The 22,999-nt window shown below is 36.2% G+C and overlaps 1 protein-coding gene across 3 annotated transcripts in view; it reads right to left on the bottom strand.

The window, feature by feature from the left end:
* AP3B1 (adaptor related protein complex 3 subunit beta 1) overlaps positions 1–22,999 on the bottom strand; it is a 263,662-nt gene that overhangs the window by 116,238 nt on the left and 124,425 nt on the right. For all 3 annotated transcript variants that reach the window (XM_081280210.1, XM_081280208.1, XM_081280209.1), the window contains exons 14-15: positions 9,444–9,553; positions 226–402 (exon numbers count right to left, since the gene is read on the bottom strand). In XM_081280210.1, the coding sequence (XP_081136336.1) occupies positions 226–402; positions 9,444–9,553 (287 nt within the window). The remainder of the gene's footprint in view (positions 1–225; positions 403–9,443; positions 9,554–22,999) is intronic.

Raw genomic sequence — 22,999 nt, 5'->3', positions numbered from 1 at the left:
TTCTATAGAAATAATACTACATACTATTGCATTTTTAAATGCTTTTCTCCCATAGAATACCTTTTTTTTTTTTTTGCATTATTACTATCTAACATTGAACCTCAAACAAACAGGTCCTAGTAATTGTTGAATGTACATGTTAAGGCACGAACAGACCTTAATTATTTGATCAGAGCAAAGAGGAAAGTACTTATTAGATAGATTGACTAAAGAACATCCACTTACCTGTTTGGAGTTGGTTAAATACAGTTTTGCTCCCAGATTTAAAATCTGCAGTTTTACCAGATCATCTTCACTAGTGAAGCTTTTAGCCATCTTCCTTAAAACATCAGGGGCAATTTTAGGAACTCGTTCACAGTTTTCTCCAATTAGCCAAAGAATACTTGCTCTAGCCACAGGAACCTATTAGAAACAGATTATAAGAAAGAGATATAAGAAATAGATAATCACAATCTTCTTAATATTAGTAGTATAGGAAAGATTTTAAATATTATAAAGAACTTAATTCTACTTATTCTTTAAGTGTATATCCAGGAAGTACTCTTACATTTATAAATTTTCTTTAGTTATCAAAAAATAAGAACTCAGGTAATCTAATTAAAATGGATTTCAAAGAGAAGGCCTTAGAAAGATTCACACAGTAAAAACCACTGGTCTGGAATCTAGATTCTACCAAAGGTTGGAAAATTCTTGGACCAAATCTGACTGACCATGAAAATGCTTCTATATTGTTTATCACTGCTTTTGTGCTACAAAAGTAGAAGTGAGTCATTGCAATGAAGATTATAAGGGCCTCAAAACCAAAAACATTGATTACCTAGCAATTTATTGAAAGGTTTGCTGATCCCTGCTTTGGAGCAACAACTCTCAAACTTCAATACCACAAAAACATCTAAGGTTCTTATGACAGGTTTCTGCGGTGAAACTCAGGAATCTATGCGTTAAGAAGCATCATAGATGATTCCTAAGACAGGTGGTCCACAAGCCACATTTTGAGAACATGTGAATAACATTGTCAACAGATCCATTTAGGACTATGATTCCAAATCAAAATTGTTACTATCCTCTAGGTATATTCATCTACAGTATCAGAAATAAAACAAACTGTAGATCATCAGTGTCTGCTTGTAAAATCATAAACCCTTGCCTGTTATTTGGTCAACAGAAGAAATTGAGATAAATTTGTTCAACACTGCACTTGGCATTATGTTTTAAAAATAAAGTACATTTCAATATAATTTGTTTTCTTAAAAATCACTGCTTTCCTACAAATTGGAAACCTTCCATCAGTACCATTAAGACTAACATTTTAGAGTATGCAAATTAGTTTTATTACTATTTGCTTATTTGTATCCTTCCCTATTCCAAAAGGAATTTGAGAGGGTATGTAAATTAGGTTCTGTGAACATTTTCACCTCACATAGAAAATTTGCCTATTACAATAAGTGCAAAGGCTGAAGGCTGTCATTAAATGGTAGCATCATGAGAAAAGACAACACTCTTTTTATGAAATCTTTTTACAACTTCTCAGTCTTAATATTTTTCTGAATAGTTTTCACAGTTATTTAAAAAGTGAGAATAAGGACCTTTCCACACTAAAATTTTATCACAATTATCTACCATCTCAAATTCTTTCAAAATACCCACTTCCTAACTAACATAAAAATATTAACAAATACGCAGATTGAATCATTCACCAGAATCAAAATGAGGTCATCAGAAAAACTTTAAAATACAAAGAATAAATATATCTATGTTTCCTAACATTATAATAGCTTCATCTTTAAATTAATACTTAGAACAAGTTTAGTAAGATACAAGAAATCAGTCTACTTATGAAATAAAAAAAGGTCTAAGTGCTATTACAAATCTATTCATGCAGTGTGATAAAACTAATATCCTTACTGTATACTGATTTCTGGAAAGAAAGAGGTTATTTCTAATGTTCCAAAGGTTACACTGCATTAAGACCTTACTCCCAATTTATTATTTTAAATTGGGCTAAAGAATAGTAATTGAGTGGTACATTAAATTTTCCAGTATGGAGCAATACAACTTGCCTTCAGTAATGAAAGGCTCTTCTAAATAAGAATATATGAGCAACTTCAGATTTCAGCTATGCTAGATTTATTTTTCTTAAATATTTTATTATATATTACTAGAATAAAAACTAGAATTCTATGACATCACAATCTATTTCCCCATTTTAAGCAATTTTCTTCTGGTAAGACACAATTCTCTTTTGTAATTAAAAAGACAATCCAAAATGAAGTAAGGTTTAAAAGATTTTGTTCATATTCATAAATATACCAAGATTAAAATAATGACATTCAATACTCTCTGAATTCATAAGGTATACATTTAAAATCTCCATTTCTAAAAAAATGTAATGCCCACAATGAAAATTTGTGGGCATAGTAGTGTAGAGGATATTTAGAATTTTCTAAGAACTGAGCTAATAAAAACCCCATGTAGTAAATATTTTAAAAACTCGTAAGAGAAAATTACTCTACAAAAAAATTTAAAAATCAATGCAAGTATATTTATACCAAATTCTTGGTAATGGCATTTTATTAAAAAGCTTTGGAAACTGACAAAGACAATACTTCTGTGCATTTTGCTAGAATTGGAATCCTAAGATTTTCAGATTCCAGCCCTCCCTCTCTTTCAATCAAGTCAACAGTACTCTCATTTGCACACCACTGACACTATGAATTCATGGCCACTTACTGTAAAAGATTTGAAGCTATCAAATTAGAAAATTAGTCACTCTTTATTCTCCATGATTGTTTCAACCACAGAATAAATAGGAAAACCGAACTAAAACGAAGCTAAGAAACAAAACCCACACAGGCATGGGCACATGTGTACACACAGTCATACGTGATACAATACTTTCATTATGAATCTCTGCTCTTCAGTATTCTCAAAGACAACTGGATTGTAAATGACTTAGCCTGATTCTTTATTCTAAATGCCCTTAGCAAGTGGTTAAGTGCACTTTTCAAATCTTCTATGAGAAGGCAGGTTCCACTGCCATTTTAACACATTAAATTGCCTGTGGTGAGGGGCGAGGGGATTCCTTGTCCACCACAGCAGTTATAGAAAGACATCTAGAAATATTTTACAGATCACTCTGTAAGCAGATCAACTTAAAAACTATTGTGTTTCAATACCAGCTCACTGCATAGTGCAACAGTCTAAAGTAAATTCTGCAAAAGCATCAATTTTTTTTATTCCGATTCTGTCAACGGCAGAATCAGTAGACATTTAAACAAACTGCACACCAACAGCAAATCAGATGCAATATTCTGTATCTGGACTCAGTATACATTAAAACTTAAGCCTGAGTTACATTAGGTTGGAAGGGCAAGGGAGGATAACTTATGAAATGGAAGGAGTCCAGTGAGGTACCTGGGCAAGGAAGATATAAAGTGCTATTTTAATATTACTTAGTAGTCCTCAAAGATACATCTCCCAATTGTTCTTTTATGATACAAAACCCCCACCTGTCCCATTAAACGTTATTAAACACCAAAAGTAGTATTTATTAAAAATAAATGGCACACTAAAAGGCACAAATATATTCAATTTGAATGAATTCCAAAAGTAGAGTAAATTTAAACTTTAATTCTCAATTTTGAACTACGCTATGTACTTAAATAGCCATGGAATCAAAGTCTTCAATATGATAAAATCTACATTTTCTTCTTTTAAAAATTACACAGCTGGGGCTGGGGTTATGGCTCAGTGGTAGAACGCTTACCTAACACGTATGAGGCACTGGGTTCGATCCTCAGCACCACATAAAAAATAAATAAATAAACAAAATAAAGGTATGGTGTTCACCTACAACTAATTTTTTTTTAATTACATAGCTAACATTAATGAGACCTTACAACTTGCCAGGCACTGTTTTTGAGAACCTTATGTAATTTCTTAGTCCATCATTGATAAGGTTCTATAAAATAAGCTCTACCATTATTCCCACATGACATACAAAGAAATCTGAGAAACAAAGGGGTTATAAAGCTTGCCCACATATCATTGCTTGTTAGTGGCCAGAAACAAGATTGGAACTCCAAGTTTGAATTCAGAATTCATACTGTTTTACCGAGCAAAGACAAAGTGAGTACAGCTAATTAGGAAGAAGGTCAGCCAGCAAGCCAAGACTGGTTCTGGCTTCAGATTTATCATATGTATCAAGGAGGTAGATAATTTCATCTCAATGAACTTCACTTACTCTGTCCCTTATTCTGCTGCTACATTGCGCCACCCCTGCTATTTCCACAAGAGCCAGACTTTTCAGGTTTGAATTTGAACCCAAGTCATCTGCTTTTCAAATCCATCTCTTAGACCCTTCACAACACAATCTTTATGAGCAGTTCTGGCTCTGATTATTGGAATCAACCATAAGAGTAGATATGAAGACAAAGTAACTCACTGGCAAGGGGTAGTAGAAGCTCAGAAGCTAAGCAACTGATGTGAGTCTTACTATTATAGTATTAGCTTTAAGATAAATGTGTAACTACCCTGCAAGCTTTAATAACTCCCTAAATTGGGAAAATAAATTGCCACCAGGTATATTTAAAATTGGTCAGAAACGGTAGGCTTTTAAACCTTGAAATCCACTACCTTTCACTACACAAATATCTATCTGAAGAGATTCAGAGTACAGATTAGCCCTCTTCAAAGAAGGAAACAATATCTTTATTCTCTTGCAAACCACAAACCTATAAGAGAACAAACCAACACTCAAGGGTCAGGCATAGCAAAAAGGCAAATACAATGGAGAAGAAAATGGATGAAGACTTAGAAGAAAAACCAGCAGTGTGTGTAATAACAGAACCCAGAGAGAGAGAATTTTTAAAATGGAAAAAGTAACTAGCAAAGTGAAATGCTAACAGAAGATCAAGGAATAAATGGAAATAAAATCATCTAGTAGATTAAGAAGGAGAAGATAGTGACCTTGGAAAAAACAGAATTATTGTTGTTCTGTGAAGTCAAAAATCAGACTGTGATGGGGTGAGGAATGAGTCTGAGGCAAGGAAATGAAATTATTTTCAGATAATTTCTTCAAAACATTAGTTTTGGACGAAAGAAGAATATGAAATAGATAATAGCAAACACATATGGAGCCCCACTGTGTGCTAGGTAATGTTCTAAGCGCATTATCTATAATAACTAATGTAATACTTACAATACTATGACTTAGGCTTTTTGTTTGTTTTTTTACTATCAGGGAAAAGTAAGGTATAGAGGCTACAATGTGAGGATACAGAGCTGGAAGTAGGGCCTAATTTAATTTCTTCACATAATTTCAGTTTTATAGAAGAGTTGCAAGAAGAGTAAAAAGAATTCCTGGATGCACTCCACCCAGATGTTCCAAATGTGAACATTTTACTGCATTTGTGTTATTGATCTCTCCACATATATGTTGCTTACTCAATTGAAAAAAGCTATAGGCATGGGTATAATTTCTTGTTATAATTCAAAATACTTCCATGTAAATTTCCAAAAATAATGAAATGCTTATATAACCACAGCAAAATAGTTTTAAAATTAATAAATTAAACACTAAATCAATACTGCTGTCTAATCTGCAGATTTTACTGAGGTTCTGAGTTGCTCCTACAATAGAAAACCCCAAATTTTTATGCTGCATAGTATTGTCATGTGCTAAATTTTTAGTCTCTTTTAAGCTGAAATATTGAGATTTTCTTTGCATCTCATAACACTGACATTTTTAACAAGTATGTTATAGAATACCCTCAGCATGGATTTGTCTCATGCTTCCCAGTGATTAGATTCAAATCATTCACTTTTAGCAGGAATGCAAGGACACAGATGCTGAGTTCTCTTCAGTGTTATCATATCAAAAGATACATGATCTCAATACTAACTATGTTAACTAGGTTCATTTTGTTAAGATAGTGCCTGCCAGTTTTCTTCATTATAAGTCACTGGTTAAACTTTGTAACTAAGAAGTAGTTTATGAGAAACACACCTTGAGATAGTGCAAATATCCTGTTACTCCTCAAATTTTCCCCTGCTAGTTTTTAGTATTTGTTGATAATTATTGTCTGAATCAATTGTGATGGTTGGCAGATGGTGATAATTCTAATTCCATCATTCCTTCTACATTTATTAGTTATTTTTGAATTGTAAGAAAGAGTTTCCATTTCTCCTCTATTCATTCATTTATTGATTCATCCGTTTATTGCCCTGTAGATTTATAGTCTTACCTATTCTATAGGTTATAATTCTTTACTATCATTTTTTTCTGTTGCTGAAATTGGCCAGTAGGAGTCACACTCTCCTCCAAGCTGGCTATTGTGTCCTTTTGACATGTGTCTATTTTCTGAACACTTTCTATTTTCTCCTTTGATGGTGGTTGTTGGTCCAACAAACTGTTGCAAATTCACTGTGTTCTTTATCCTAGCTTTCAAAACAGCCATTTCTTTAAGAAGTCCTGGCTTCTTTTAAGTAAAACCAAAATCTATCATGAAAAGAAATGAAGTACTACATCCTACAACATGCATCCTACAACAAGCTAAGTGAAAGAAGCCAGAAACAAAAAGCCACATATATGACTCCATTTATATGAAATATCCAGAATAGAAAAATCCATACAGACAGAAATAAGATTAGTGGTGGCCAAAAGACAGAGTAAAGGGAGGCTGGGTAATTTTGGAAAAGGAATTTTTTTCCTTAGGGGTGATAAAAATGTCCTGTAATTACTTAGTGGTGATAACTATATAACCTTATGAGTTTACCAAAACCCATTGTATCATACACTTCAAAAGCATTACACAGATTTAATGCAACTCCCATTAAAATCCCAATGACATTCCTCTTACAAATAGAAAAGGCAGTCATGAAATTCATCTGGAAAAATAAGAGACCCAGAATAGCTAAAGCAATCCTTAGTAAGAAGAATGAAGCAGATAGCATCACCATACCTTAAACTATACTACAGGGCAATAGTAACAAAAACAGCACGGTATTGGCACCAAAATAGAATGGTAGACCAATGGTACAGAATACAGGACACAGAGACTAACCCACATAATTACAGTTATCTTATATTAGACAAAGGAGCCAAAAACATACATTGGAGAAAAGACAGTCTCTTCAACAAATGGCACTGGGAAAACTGGAAATCTATATGCAACAAAATGAAATTAAGCCCCTATCTCTCATCATGGACAAAACTCAACTCAAAGTGGATCAAGGATCTAGAAATTAAACCAGAGACACTGTCTATTAGAAGAAAAAGTAGGCCCAAATCTCCATCATGTCAGATTAGGCCCCAACTTCCCTAATAAGACTCCTACAGCACAAGAATTAAAACCAAGAATCAATAAATGGGATGGATTCAAAAGCTTCTTCTTGACAAAAGAAACAATAAATCAAGTGAATAGAGACAGAATGGGAGCATATTTTTACCACACGCACATCAGATAGAACACTAATCTCTAGGATATATAAAGAACTCAAAAATCTTAACACCAAAAAACAAATAACCCAGTCAGTAAATGGGCCAAGGAACTGAACAGACACTTCTCAGAAGATGGAAAGCAATATGGAGATTCCTTGGAAATCTGGGAATGGAACCACTGTTTGACCTAGTTATCACTGTCCTCAGTCTATACCCAAAGGACTTAAAAACAGTATACTGGCAGGGACACAGCCACATCAATGTTTATAGCAGCACAATTCACAATAGCTAAACTGTGGAGCTAACCTAGATGCCCCTCAGTGGATGAATGGATTAAAAAATGTAGCATATATACACAATGGAATTTTACTCAGCAATAAAAGAGAACAAAATCATGCATTTGCAGGTAAATGGATGGCATTAGAGAAGATAATGCTAAGTGAAGTTAGACAATCCCCAAAAAAACAAATGCCAAATGTTTTCTGATATAAGGAGGCTGACCCATAGTGAGGTAGGGAAGGGGAGGATTAGATGAATTCTAGATAGGGCAGAGGGGTGGGAGGGAAAAGGAGGGAGCAGGGGATTAGCAAGGATGGTGGAATGTGATGGACATCATTATCTAAAGTGCATGTATGAAGACACGAAATTGGTGTCAACATACTCAATATACAACCAGAGATATGAAAAAATGTGCTGTATATGTGTAATAAGAATTGTAATACATTCTGCTGTCATTTTTTAAATCAATAAAAAATAAATAGCTTTTATTTCATTCAAAAAAAGATGACATAAATCAACCAACAAATATATGAAAAAATGTTCAACGTCTCTAGCAATTAGACAAATGCAAATCAAAACTACATTAAGATTTAATCTCACTCCAGTCCGAATGGCAGCTATTAAGAATACAAACAATAAGTACTGGCAAGGATGTGGAGGGAAAAGGCACACTCCTATATTGCTGGTGGGACTGCAAATTGGTGCAGCCAATATGGAAAGCAGTATGGAGATTCCTTGGAAAACTGGGAATGGAACCACCATTTGACCCAGTTATCCCACTCCTCGGTCTATACCCAAAGGACTTAAAAACAGCATACTACAGGAACACAGCCATATCAATGTTTATAGCAGCTCAGTTCACAATAGCTAAACTGTGGAACCAACCTAGATGCCTTTCATTACATGAATGGATAAAGAAAATGTAGTATATATACGCAATGGAATATTACTCATCATTTAAAGAGAATAAAATCATGGCATTTGTAGGTAAATGGATGGAGCTGGAGAATATAATGCTAAGTGAAATTAGGCAATCCCAAAAACCAAAGGCTGAATGATTTCTCTGATTTAAGGATGCTGATCCATAATATGCTGGGGGCGGGTATTAAATGAACTCTAGATAGGGCAAAGGGGAAAGGGGGAGGAAGGGGAAGGAAGGAGGCATAGGGGTAGGAAAGACGATGGAATGTGATGATCATCATTACTCTAAGTACATGTATGAAGACACAAAAGGATGTAACTCTACACTGTGTACAACCAGAGATATGAAAAATTGTGCTCTACGTGTGTAACATGAATTATAATGCATTCTGTTGTCATATATAAAAAATTAAAATTTTTTTAAAAGTTAAATTTTATGGTATGAAATTATATATATATTATATATATATTCACATATAATTATATATAAACATATATATAATATATATATTAACATATAACACAAGTTTAGACCAACACATATATGCACACTTATAGACTACATAACATTGCTAAAAAAAAAAGTCACAAAGGTCACGTTGCTCTCTTCATTTCCAATCCAACACTGCAAGGTTCATGCCATGCTTTCCCCTTTTCAGGTCTGTAATTCTCTCCTAATAGTATGAAACTTTAGAACCAGGATTTGAAGCCAGACACCTCAGCTCTCTTAACCACTACACTGGAGAAAGACCATTTATGTTAACAAAATATAGTTTACTAAAACTTCTTAAGGAATACTCACAGTGATACTGTCCAAGAGCTTGGCCATATGTTTAATAATTTCTCCATGTTGTACAGGTTGCATTTGCAGTAATTTCTTTATAACAACTACGCTTTCAGCAACAACTATTTCTGAAAGAGACAGAGATTATTCATATTAAATATGTATAATTCAATTTAAATGCAATATGCTTGATGAAATGTAAAATTAGCAAAATATTCTGCATGTCTTAAAAGACTACATGAAAAATACAACTGTGAATGCACACTCAGACGTTCTGGGTAAAAACTGTCTTAAGAAGACGACTTAACTTTAATGTTTAACCTCTGTTGCTTTCTCCTAGCTTCTGTTACCCTTTTTTCATCTTTGCTTCTCTGTCAGGAAAGCAGTTGAGGTTGTATTATGCTGCTCATCATATTGTACAATTTCTGTGGCTTTTAACCAGAACTTGTAAAATTGTATTTTGATTCCCACCAAATATTACTCACAATCAAATAATTATTATCTAAACAACATTTTCTCCATTCAATATAAAAAAGTAATTAAAATTTTTTTCATTAAGTATTGTCCAGAAAAATGAGCAGTTAAAATTAATTGTAGTAGGAAAGGCATTACTGTAGAAACAGCATGGACTTCATGCTAGAATACAGAGCCAAAAAGGGTGGAATTGTGAGCTGGACTGCCTCTATTTGTTTTGTAAACCCACTCTTCTCTGTCTTTCCCTAACTCTGTGCCCTCGGAGACTGACCTGTAGACTCCCTCAGGCAGACCCCAATGTCCCTGGCCTAAAGCTGTATACAGGCAATAGGAAGCATAACAGGGGGTAGGGGGTGAGAGGAGCATTTATTATTAGGAATTCTTTCCCTGCTAGCATCACCAGTAGCACCTGCATTCATCCACTGAAAGTCTCTATTCTTGTAAGTAGATCTCTCCTATAAGATCTGGGAGGTGGCTCTGCTCCACACACACCTCTTTAATCCTGTGTTGTAAAGGCTTTCCACTATTGCTAGCCATTAGCCCAAGGGTGCTACACTATACCTTGTTGGTTTCCCTTAATCCTGCCCACACCTTATAAACAGTCCTTCAGTAACTTCTCTTTAATCACCCCATTTAAATGTGCTGTTTCTTGCCAGCATCTAACTAACATAATTAAATGCTACTGGAAGTGGCAAAGAAGCAGATCCTCAAATAGGGATTTGGGGATTGAATTGTCACACTAATGTAGCTAATCACTGATCCAAGTTACCTTTTTGGTGGCACCAGTAGAGAAATGTAATATAACTAGCTGAACACCTGACCTTGGGGGATGAATTTTATTTAAACTATTATTAAAGCCACTGACACCAAAGAGGTAAACCCAAGACTGCCTTTACTTATAATTTTGACATTTTCCAATTAATAGTTTCATAGATTTTAGGAATTCCCCTGACACACTACAAAGGTTTCTTTTAACTGCATATGAAATACCATGATTTTTGTCCTGTTACTTTTTTCTTTGAGATATATTTTCTTATCTAGCTCCCTTTAATAATACAAACGAAATTCATTATCATTACAATCATTATTAAACACATGTATTTCAAACTGCATACCTCTTACATTGGAATAAAAATCAATAAATATTAAACAATTGTTAATATTAATGTTTTAGCTCAAAAACATTTTCATATTTCATTTTCTTCTTATTGTAATATGAGAAAGCTACCTTATTATCATTTAAAAGATAAATAAAAAGAAATGCACTGGAATTATGCCTTTGTCCAAAATTCAAACTCAACACCAGGGTTACCATTCTATTTCTAATAATGTTCAGTGTTACTATGAACAGGTTCTACTTTTATATACCACTATCACTCAGTGGTAGAAGGAAAAACAAGATAAAGCAGAATGAGACTCTTTCTTCATCCAACTTATATTCTGATAGGAAAAAAATGGTTATGTAAATAAGTACTACACACAGCAAAATATGGTAAGTGTAGTTTTAAAAATTTCAGTATAAAATAAATTTTTAAAAAGGATATTATTATAAAACTTGTCAAAGTAAAAACAAGTGCTGTGTAATTTTAATAATCCACATGAAGAGGCAGGATTGTCAATAGTTGATACATGTATGTGACATCTTTATCCTTTGGAGTTACTTTCTTACTATAGCTGTCAAAAATCACCCCAAACGGGGGCTGGGACTGGGGCTCAGTGGTAGAGCCCTTGCCTAGCACATGTGAGGCACTGGGTTTGATACTCAGCATCACGTAAAAATAAGTAAATAAAATAAAGATATTATGTCCAACTACAAGTTAACACACACACACACACACACACACACACACACACACACACACACACAAACACACAGTGATTTAACACAAGTTTATCATCTTATATTGCTGGAGCCAGAAAGGTAACACAGGTCCTATGGGGCTAAAATCAAAATGGTGACAGGGCTGAAGGTTCTAGGGCAAAAATATATCTCCTGTCTTTTCCAGCTTCTAGAGGCTACCCACCTTCCCTGTTTTAAGATCCCCTTCCAGCAGTCACATCACTCTGATCTTTATTTCTGGCATCTTCAGACTTTCTTGCCTCCTTCTTTTCCTTATAAGGATTATTTTGGATTACTTTGGACCCATTCAAATTATCTACCCACCTCTAGAACCTGAACTTCAGCACATCAACAAAGTCCCTTTTGTCATATAAGGTAACATAGTCACAGGTCCAGGCATTAGAACCTGGGAAAAAACAAATTTTTTAAGTGCAGGAGGTGGATATCATTCTGCCTATACCAGGTCCTTCTCATTCCCTTCAATTAATTCCAGTTCTACCATATTTTTCCTTTACATTCCCTCCTGATTTCCAAAGATCTCAGCACTATGCTGTTACTCTACCAGAAGCATAAAATAATCCTATATTCCGAATCTTTCCTAGTCTTCTCTTGGTCCTCAACAATTCTGAAAAGTATAGTCTACTATTATCCCCATTTTACAAACAAATAATATAGAGCACAAGAGAGAATTAACATTCAAACATAGGTAGTATGTAAACAAATAGCTGGCAGCAGAGTTAAGGGGCTGTATATGGGAAGACTGTAGTATATTTATTTCATATTACTGTCTTCTTCTACTAGACTATGACTCCATAAAGGCAGGAATCTTTTATAAGCTAAATGAATCTATTCAACATTTATTAAACACATCAACTGATTTAAATCCTCAGCAAATGCTTATTGAATTATTAAAAAAAAAACTTAACAAATTTTAAAAGTAGTCTTCTACCCAATCTTTTAGTTTATAGTAGGTGGCAATAGGGTTATTCAGACAAGCAACTTTTTGGTAACATATACCTAAAATAAATTACTTAGGATAATTGTAAGGCTAAAGAAACATAAATTTCTCCCATTAAAGTTTTGTAAGAAATTTGTTTATCAAATTAATCTTAAAGAATGGTAATAGACCATCTTAGAGTAAGCTTCAAGTCTGCTTAGAAGATTCTCCCATGCCAATAAGGTAGAAGTCAACAATACTGGGGGTAGTGGATAACTACAGGTCCGAGTAGGATACATTCAATATCTATAAAAGCAAGAGTCTAAATGCTATTCCTGAGACTTACATATACTTTACATATGAAGAAATGATGACATATTAATTTCATAAATCGAAAGATTCAAATATTTTTAGAGCCCCAAAATGTCTTATAAATTTTAAAGAAACTGACGCTTCATTTGTGGAATTTGTTCCTAACTAGATATTTTTAATAAGAAGGGGAAAGAGGTCTATTGTTAGAAAAGGTCACATAAGGGGATCCAACATGGCCGCCGGCGAGGAAGCAGCGATTCCAATGTCTCCACATTAACGGGATCAGAAAGACCCATTGGAACAGCGGCAGTCTACCTACTGAGGAACTTCTAGCAAAATTCCGTTAAGAGGGGACCTGCCGGGAATTGGTAGGTTTATTAGAAGTGTCAGTTTGTCCCAGACAAGTGGATCTTAGCCGGCCACGCGGGCGCGGAGGTCCAGTCCCGCAGCCACCAGCCGCTTCTGCAAGCGGCCAGCGGCCCAGAGCGGCGTGGTCCGCCTGAACCCGCAGACGGCACGCGCCATACCGCCGTCCCGGGGAGGCCCTGCTCTCGCTCTGCGAACGGCCACCACGCCTGCCAGGCTCGTAGCCACGCGGCCGCAGCTGCCCGGCTCTACAGGCGGCCCCCCAGCGGGTGCAGAGGTACAATCCCGCGGCCACCAGCCGCTTCAGAAAGCGGCCGGAGGCCCCGAGCGGCGTGCCCTGCCCGAACCCGAGACGGCACCCGCCATCTCACTGTCCAGGGAGGCCCCGCTCTCACTCAGCGAACAGCCACCCCACCCGCCCGGATCGTAGCCACGCAGCCGCAGCTGCCCGGCTCTACAGGCAGTCCCCGGCGGTCCGGTGCAGCGAGAAGTGTCCCCGCCTGGCCCAGCAGACAGCCTGTGCCCTCCCGGCTCTACCAACATCCCCGCCCACCCGGCGAACGGCTCCCCCCCTGAGACAGCATGAAGGGAATCTAACCAGCCCTTTACAAAATAGCGAACTGGGAACTAAAACCAGAGATTGTGTCAGACCAGAGACAAGCCAGTTCCACCCCTCCCTTCGGACATTCCGGCAAGGAGCCAGGGGCCCGCCATAGCAGAGAGGGGAAGTCACCAAAGTTCGGCCAAAGAGATTCCTTCCCAGCGGAATCTACTTTAGCAGGTGTGTGACTCCCACCCACACCAGATACAAACAACCGGGAAACTTCAAAATCTCTCCGTGGGCGTGACCGTAAGGGCCAAGGGACTCTCGACCCCCAACTCCCCCTACTGCCAGTGACGAGGGCGTGACTGTAGGGGCAGAGGGAAGCAGAGAAGACCCCCCACCCCCAAATCCCCCAACCGCGAACTGAGAGGGTGTGACGGTAGGGGCGGAGGGAAACAGAGGACACTCCAGACCCCCAACTCCTCCTACCGCCAGCAGTGTGGTTGTGACTGTAGGGGCTGAGGGAAGTAGAGGGGATCCTCGACCCCCAACTCCTTTTACCACCAGCAGCGACACCAATGGTCTTAGCTGCCAGATTCCAAAGGTGTGCCCACCAAAGGGGTCCGGAAAAATTAAACAATTGACTCCCAGACCACAGCTCCACAGCACTGGGGCTTAGATGAATGACAGCGAGAGTGCTCAGTAGTTAGGGAAATAGAGCACTCGGTGGGGCTGAAAGTGTAACCAAATCCTTGGGGAACTGCCTCCGGTGAGCAGGACCTGGCTGGCTGGCAGGAGGAAGGGGAGGAGGGGCCGTAGAAGTGAAACGGCTCTGGACCAACAGGATTGAGAGATTCCCAGGAACCGCCTTACAGGGATTGCTGTTGACACATTGAGGGCAAAACTCAGCCCAGAGGGCACAGCTTTGCCGACGGGAAGAGAAGAAAATGGATCTCTAAGACCTAATTTTATTTCCTATTTCATTTTAATTTTTTCTCTCCCTTTCCCTCTCTCTCTCCCCTTCCAAGGTTTACTGCTCTTTCCATTCTCCTCTATGCTATCTATCTCCCTCTCCTTCTTTCTTTTCAAGAGCACCTACCTTCCCCTTCCCCCCAACTTTCATCCCAAGCATTACGTCCTCAATTTCGCGTAACTGTCTAAATACAAATAGGTGTGCACCCTCCCCCTGCACCTGCAAGGTAGCCGGACCTGCAACCCACCAGCAGGTCAGGCCCAGCAACCTGGGAGTGGCAGAGCCGCCCCACGCGCCTGCAAGGTAGGCGCACCTGCTACCAACCAGCAGAACAGGCCCAGCGGCCTGCCGATGTGGTAGGCACAGTGCCCCAATTGGAGGAGGAGCAGAGCCCCTGCCCGCGCCTGCGCAGGAGACTTTGCAACTATACAAGAGTAATACAAATATATAGGGGGAAAATTCAACAACACAACAGTCTCAGTAAGCAGAAAGAAACGCGAACAGTATGAAGAGACAAGGAAAGAAAGGAACACAAGCAATGCAGGTCAACTCAACATTAGAAGAGGTAATATCTGCAGCAGATGGAATGTGAGATAAAGAATTCAGGAGATACATGCTTCAGATGATCTGGTATCTCAAGGAAGATTATTAGACAGCAAAATCAGACAATGAAAGATCTCTTCAACAATGAAATACATAAACAAATCCAGGAAGCAAAAGATCAACTATACAGGGAGATAGAGGTTATAAAAAACAAACAAACAGAAATCCTAGAAAGGCAGGAAGCAATAAACCAACTTAAAAACTCAATTGAGAATACTACCAGCAAAGTAGAACACTTAGAAGATAGAACATCAGACAATGAAGACAAAGTATTTCAACTTGAAAAGAACATAGACAGCTCAGCAAGACTGTTAAGAAACCAGGAGCAGAACATCCAAGAAATATGGGATAACATTAAAAGACCAAACTTAAGAGTCATTGGGATACAGGAAGGCACAGAGCTCCAAACCAAAGGAATAAACAATCTATTCAATGAAATAATTTGAGAAAACTTCCCAGACTGGAAGAACGAGACAGAATCCCAAATCCTAGAAGCCTACAGGACGCCAAATGTGCATAATCATAAGAGATCCACACCTAGACACATTATAATGAAGATGCCCAACATACAGAATAAGGAGAGAATCTTAAAAGCTACAAGAGAAAGGAAGCAGATCACATTTAGGGGTAAACCAATCAGGATAACAGCTGATCTCTCAACACAGACTTTGAAAGCTAGAAGATCCTGGAATAACATATTTCAAACACTGAAAGAAAATGGGTTCCAACCAAGAATTGTGTATCCAGCAAAATTAAGCTTCAAGATGGAAGATGAAATTAAAACCTTCCACGATAAACAAAAGTTAAAAGAATTTGCAGCTAGAAAACCATCTCTCCAAAAAATCCTCAGCAAAACATTAAAGGAAGAGGAAATGGAAAACAACAATGAAAACCAACAGTGGGAGGTAGGACAGTAAAGGGGGGAAAATAATCAAAGAGGAAAACAAACCATATTCAGTAACATAAATAAACAAATATGGCTGGAAGGATAACCCATATCTCAATAATAACCCTAAATGTTAATGGCTTAAACTCACCAATTAAGAGACACAGGCTAGTAGAATGGATCACAAAACATGACCCAACAATATGCTGCCTACAGGAGACGCATTTGATAGGAAAAGACATACACAGACTGAAGGTGAAAGGTTGGGAAAAATCATATCACTCATATGGACTTCGGAAACAAGCAGGAGTGTCCATACTCATATCAAATAAAATAGATTTCAAGCCAAAGTTAATCAAAAGGGATAAAGAGGGACACTACATACTGCTCAAGGGAACCATACACCAACAAGACATAACAATCATAAATATATATGCCACAAACAATGGTGCAGCTATATTCATCAAACAAACTCTTCTCAAGTTCAAGAGTCTAATAGACCACCATACAATAATCATGGGAGACTTCACCACACCTCTCTCACCACTGGACAGATCTTCCAAACAAAAGTTGAATAAGGAAGCTATAGAACTCAATAACACAATTAACAACCTAGACTTAATTGACATATATAGAATATACCACCCAACATCAAGCAGTTACATTTTTCTCAGCAGCACATGGATCCTTCTCAAAAATAGATCATGTATTATGTCACAGGGCAACTCTTAGACAATATAAAGGAGTAGAGATAATACCATGCATCTTATCTGACCATAATGGAATGAAACTGAAAATCAATGATAAAAGAAGGAAAGAAAAATCATGCATCACTTGGAGAATGAACAATAGGTTACTGAATGATCAATGGGTTATAGAAGACATTAAGGAGGAAATTAAAAAATTCTTAGAGATAAATGAAAACACTGACACAACATATCGGAATCTATGGGACACACTGAAAGCAGTTCTAAGAGGAAAATTCATTGCATGGAATTCATTCCTTAAAAAAAGAAAAAAACCAACAAATAAATGATCTCATACTTCATCTCAAAATCCTAGAAAAAGAAGAGCAAAATAACAGCAAAAGTAGTAGAAGGCAAGAAATAATTAAAATCAGAGCTGAAATTAATGAAATAGAAACAAAAGAAACAATTGAAAAAATTGATAAAACTAAAAGTTGGTTCTTTGAAAAAATAAATAAGATCGACAGACCCTTAGCCATGCTAACGAAGAGAAGAAGAGAGAGAACTCAAATTACTAGCATACATGATGAAAAAGGCAATATCACAACAGACACTTTAGAAATACAGAAGATAATCAGAAATTATTTTGAATCCTTATACTCCAATAAAATAGAAGATAGTGAAGGCATCGATAAATTTCTTAAATCATATGATCTGCCCAGATTGAGACAGGAGGATATAGACAACCTAAACAGACCAATATCAATTGAGGAAATAGAAGAAACCATCAAAAGATTACCAACTAAGAAAAGCCCAGGACCGGATGGGTATACAGCAGAGTTTTACAAAACCTTTAAAGAGGAACTAATACCAAAACTTTTCAAGCTATTTCAGGAAATAGAAAAAGAGGGAGAACTTCCAAATTCATTCTACGAGGCCAACATCACACTGATTCCTAAACCAGACAAAGACACTTCAAAGAAAGAAAACTACAGACCAATATCTCTAATGAACCTAGATGCAAAAATCCTCAATAAAATTCTGGCAATTCGGATTCAAAAACATATCAAAAAAATTGTACACCATGATCAAGTAGGATTCATCTCTGGGATGCAAGGTTGGTTCAATATACGGAAATCAATAAATGTTATTCACCACATCAATAGACTTAAAAATAAGAACCATATGATCATCTCGATAGATGCAGAAAAAGCATTCGACAAAGTACAGCATCCCTTTTCGTTCAAAACTCTCGAAAAAATAGGGATAACAGGAACATACCTCAACATTGTAAAAGCAATCTACGCTAAGCTCCAGGCTAGCATCATTCTGAATGGAGAAAAATTGAAGGCATTCCCTCTAAAATCTGGAACAAGACAGGGATGCCCTCTCTCACCACTTCTGTTCAACATAGTTCTCGAAACACTGGCCAGAGCAATTAGACAGACGAAAGAAATTAAAGGCATAAAAATAGGAAAAGAAGAACTTAAATTATCACTATTTGCAGATTACATGATTCTATACCTAGCAGACCCAAAAGGGTCTACAAAGAAACTATTAGAGCTAATAAATGAATTCAGCAAAGTGGCAGGATATAAAATCAACACGCATAAATCAAAGGCATTCCTGTATATCAGCGACAAACCCTCTGAAATGGAAATGAGGACAACCACTCCATTCACAATATCCTCAAAAATAATAAAATACTTGGGAATCAACCTAACAAAAGAGGTAAAAGACTTATACAATGAAAACTACAGAACCCTAAAGAGAGAAATTGAAGAAGATCTTAGAAGATGGAAAAATATACCCTGTTCATGGATAGGCAGAACTAACATCATCAAAATGGCGATATTACCAAAAGTTCTCTATAGGTTTAATGCAATGCCAATCAAAATCCCAATGGCATTTCTTGTAGAAATAGAAAAAGCAATCATGAAATTCATATGGAAAAATAAAAGACCCAGAATAGCAAAAACAATGCTAAGCAGGAAGTGTGAATCAGGCGGTATAGCGATACCAGACTTCAAACTATACTACAGAGCAACAGTAACAAAAACAGCATGGTATTGGTACCAAAACAGGCGGGTGGACCAATGGTACAGAATAGAGGACACAGAAACCAACCCACAAAACTACAACTTTCTTATATTTGATAAAGGGCCTAAAAGCATGCAATGGAGGAAGGATAGCATCTTCAACAAATGGTGCTGGGAAAACTGGAAATCCATATGCAACAAAATGAAACTGAATCACTTTCTCTCGCCATGCACAAAAGTTAACTCAAAATGGATCAAGGAGCTTGATATCAAACCAGAGATAAGGCATCTGATAGAAGAAAAAGTTGGCTACGACCTACATACTGTGGGGTCGGGCTCCAAATTCCTCAATAGGACACCCATAGCACAAGAATTAATATCTAGAATCAACAAATGGGACTTGCTCAAACTAAAAAGTTTTTTCTCAGCAAAAGAAACAATAAGAGAGGTAAATAGGGAGCCTACATCATGGGAACAAATCTTTACTCCACACACTTCAGATAGAGCCCTAATATCCAGAGTATATAAAGAACTCAAAAAATTAGACAATAAGATAATAACCCAATCAACAAATGGGCCAAGGACCTAAACAGACACTTCTCAGAGGAGGACATACAATCAATCAACAAGTACATGAAAAAATGCTCACCATCGCTAGCAGTCAGAGAAATGCAAGTCAAAACCACCCTAAGATATCATCTCACTCCAGTAAGATTGGCAGCCATTATGAAGTCAAACAACAACAAGTGCTGGCGAGGATGTGGGGAAAAGGGTACACTTGTACATTGTTGGTGGGACTGCAAATTGGTGCAACCAATTTGGAAAGCAGTATGGAGATTTCTTGGAAAGCTGGGAATGGAACCACCACTTGATCCAGCTATTCCCCTTCTGGGTCTATTCCCTAAAGACCTAAAAAGAGCATGCTACAGGGACACTGCTACATCGATGTTCATAGCAGTACAATTCACAATAGCAAGACTGTGGAAGCAACCTAGATGCCCTTCAATAGACGAATGGATTAAAAAAAATGTGGCATTTAGACACAATGGAGTATTACTCTGCATTAAAAAATGACAAAATTATAGAATTTGGAGGGAAATGGATGGCATTAGAGCAGATTATGCTAAGTGAAGCTAGCCAATCCCTAAAAAACAAATTCCAAATGTCTTCTTTGATATAAGGAAAGTAACTAAGAACAGAGTAGGGAAGAAGAGCATGAGAAGATGACTAACATTAAACAGGGATGAGAGGTGGGAGGGACAGGGAGAGAGAAGGGAAATTGCTTGGAAATGGAAGGAGACCCTTAGGGTTATACAAAATTACATACAAGAGGAAGTGAGGGGAAAGGGAAAAATTATACAAGGGGGAGAAATGAATTACAGTAGAGGGGGTAGAGAGAGAAGAGGGGAGGGGAGGGGAGGGGAGGGGGGATAGCAGAGGATAGGAAAGGCAGGAAAATACAACAGACATGAGTATGGCAATATGTAAATCAGTGGAAGTGTAACTGATGTGACTCTGCAATCTGTATACGGGGTAAAAATGGGAGTTCATAACCCACTTGAATCAAAGTGTGAAATATGATATATCAAGAACTATGTAATGTTTTGAACAACCAATAAAAAAAAAGGTCACATAAAAATTATTAAATATTATTATTTCCTGTAGTATTACTGATTTTAATATAAGTATTTTCCTTATTTATTTTAACCCTCACTTTTAGTGAACCAGATTTCCAAACTACAGTTGGTCTCTTACTTATGAATTTTCAACTTTACCATGGTGGAAAATTGATTGACAGATTCATTAGGTACTATACTTCATAGTTTGACTTTGGATCTTTCCCAGAGCTAATGAGAGCAATATGAAGCATAATATCCACTGGAGATGCTTAGCAGCAGCAGTAGTAAGCACAGCTCATGGGCAGCCACACAATCATGGGGGGAAACAATCCATAATATACAGTGTGCTATATAGGTAAGTGAGGATGTTTGATAGGTTAGGTATATTAAATGAATTTTTGACCTGATATTTTCAATTTATGATGGGTTTATTGGGACACAACCCTGTCATAAGTTGAGGACCATCTGTATCACAAAAAGTATAGTACATATGATAAAAAGATAGTTAACTCACATATTTTGGGCTAACAATAATTATGCAACCAGAACTGGACTATTCAATTAAAGTGTGTTAATATTTAAACAACAACAAAAAAAATTTTTTTGAACAACAGCAAAGCACTCATTGATGTAAAGAGAATTTTGATTTGCTAAAAACAAAAGCCTAAATATTAAAACATCATAATTTAAATTAGTATATCCTCCCACATTTTGAAAGTGATTATAAATGATGTTAGTCCTCCATTATCAAATTATGACAGTATCTTTCCCTAAAAATGCTATAGGAGTAGAATATTTATCTTTTAAACCAAAGTAAAAAATATTTTTGGAAACATTAATATTATATTGAAGCAGACAACTTGAAAATTTCACATTGGAAAAAAAAGATCAAAAACTAAAATTGATAAAATCTCAATATAACTTATTTGAAAGAAATATTAGTGTCCAAATTAATTTCTGATACTTTTTGTATGCAACTAAATTTTAAAAGAACAATTATTCTAGGGAACCAGGCTTGATTCAAAATCTTGATTCAAAATTAAATGTCTCAGAATTATTTTCCCAAGGAGTGTTTTTATTTGGTCACCAGGAAGTCATTATTAAAGGTAAAGGAAAATAAAAAACTGTTTTAAGGTCACATTTTAAAGTGTGACCTAGAGGCAGAGAGAAAAAGGATACAACTGTTAAAAACTGAAATAGATAAGATAGATGACATTTATTATCCATCTCCTATAATTACCTTATATAATAGACTTTTTATTTATCTCCATGACAATCTTCATTGGCACTTTAAAGTTTCAACATTATGTCTAGTAAAATGTTCTACTGTATAATTTCTTGAGTTTATAGGTCCAAATTGATAAATTTATGTTTACAACACAAATTATTGCTACTTTGGAATAAATACTGTTTCAATTTTTTTCATGAGAAATAAATTACAGTTTTCTTAAAAAAAAAAATCTGCCATGTGGGAAAACATAATCTACATAAGGTCTGGGAATAGCAGAATTACTGTAATGAAAAGTTATATTTTCAAATAAAATATTAAAAATATTTTGTTGTTTTACTGCTATGTCATATATATCTGTATCTAGACATGACATAATTATATTTAAAATTCCACAAATAATTTCAATGATTTTACAGAGAAAATTATACTTTTCATCTTTTAAAAATCTCATTTTAATTAAATACATAATGAACATCTTCTAAATAAATTATTTGAAAGGTAAAAAGGTAACTCACCTTTCTTTTTCTCTATAAATGACCCCACTTATTCTAAAGTCATAGCCACAGAAAGAACTGACAGTTTACCACCGGTCACCTATTCTATTAGATATTACATCTAGTTTCTTAGATTGCTTAGATACTATTTGGCTTAAAAACATGAAGTAGTCCAAATTGATAGCTTTTAAATCTATTTAATCTTGAATATAAAATTATTAGATATATTTCTGGGGGAAAATGCAGAAGGTACGCAGTTGATATATTTTTGAGCTAGCCACTTCTTCAGGTTGTGAAGTCATTTGCCTGCTTTTAGCACCCTCTGCAGGTGAACCAATATTATGCATAACTTAGGTGTCATTAAAAAACAGTAAAATAGAACCCTTATGGAAAGGATTACAATGAAGGTGATTAAATAGTGAAAAAGTAAAATGAATTGAATTTTCTTAGTAGAGGCAAGACAAATAATGTTTGTGAATTATCTAGTTTATTTAAAAAATAGAATATGCATTTCAAGACTAAATCGATATTTATTGTCACCATACTACTGATGAACAGGGAAACTAAAAT

Source organism: Spermophilus citellus (genome assembly GCF_964194105.1).
Source record: "Spermophilus citellus genome assembly, chromosome: 1".
Taxonomy (NCBI): domain Eukaryota; kingdom Metazoa; phylum Chordata; class Mammalia; order Rodentia; family Sciuridae; genus Spermophilus; species Spermophilus citellus.
This window is presented reverse-complemented; position numbering and strand designations above follow the sequence as displayed.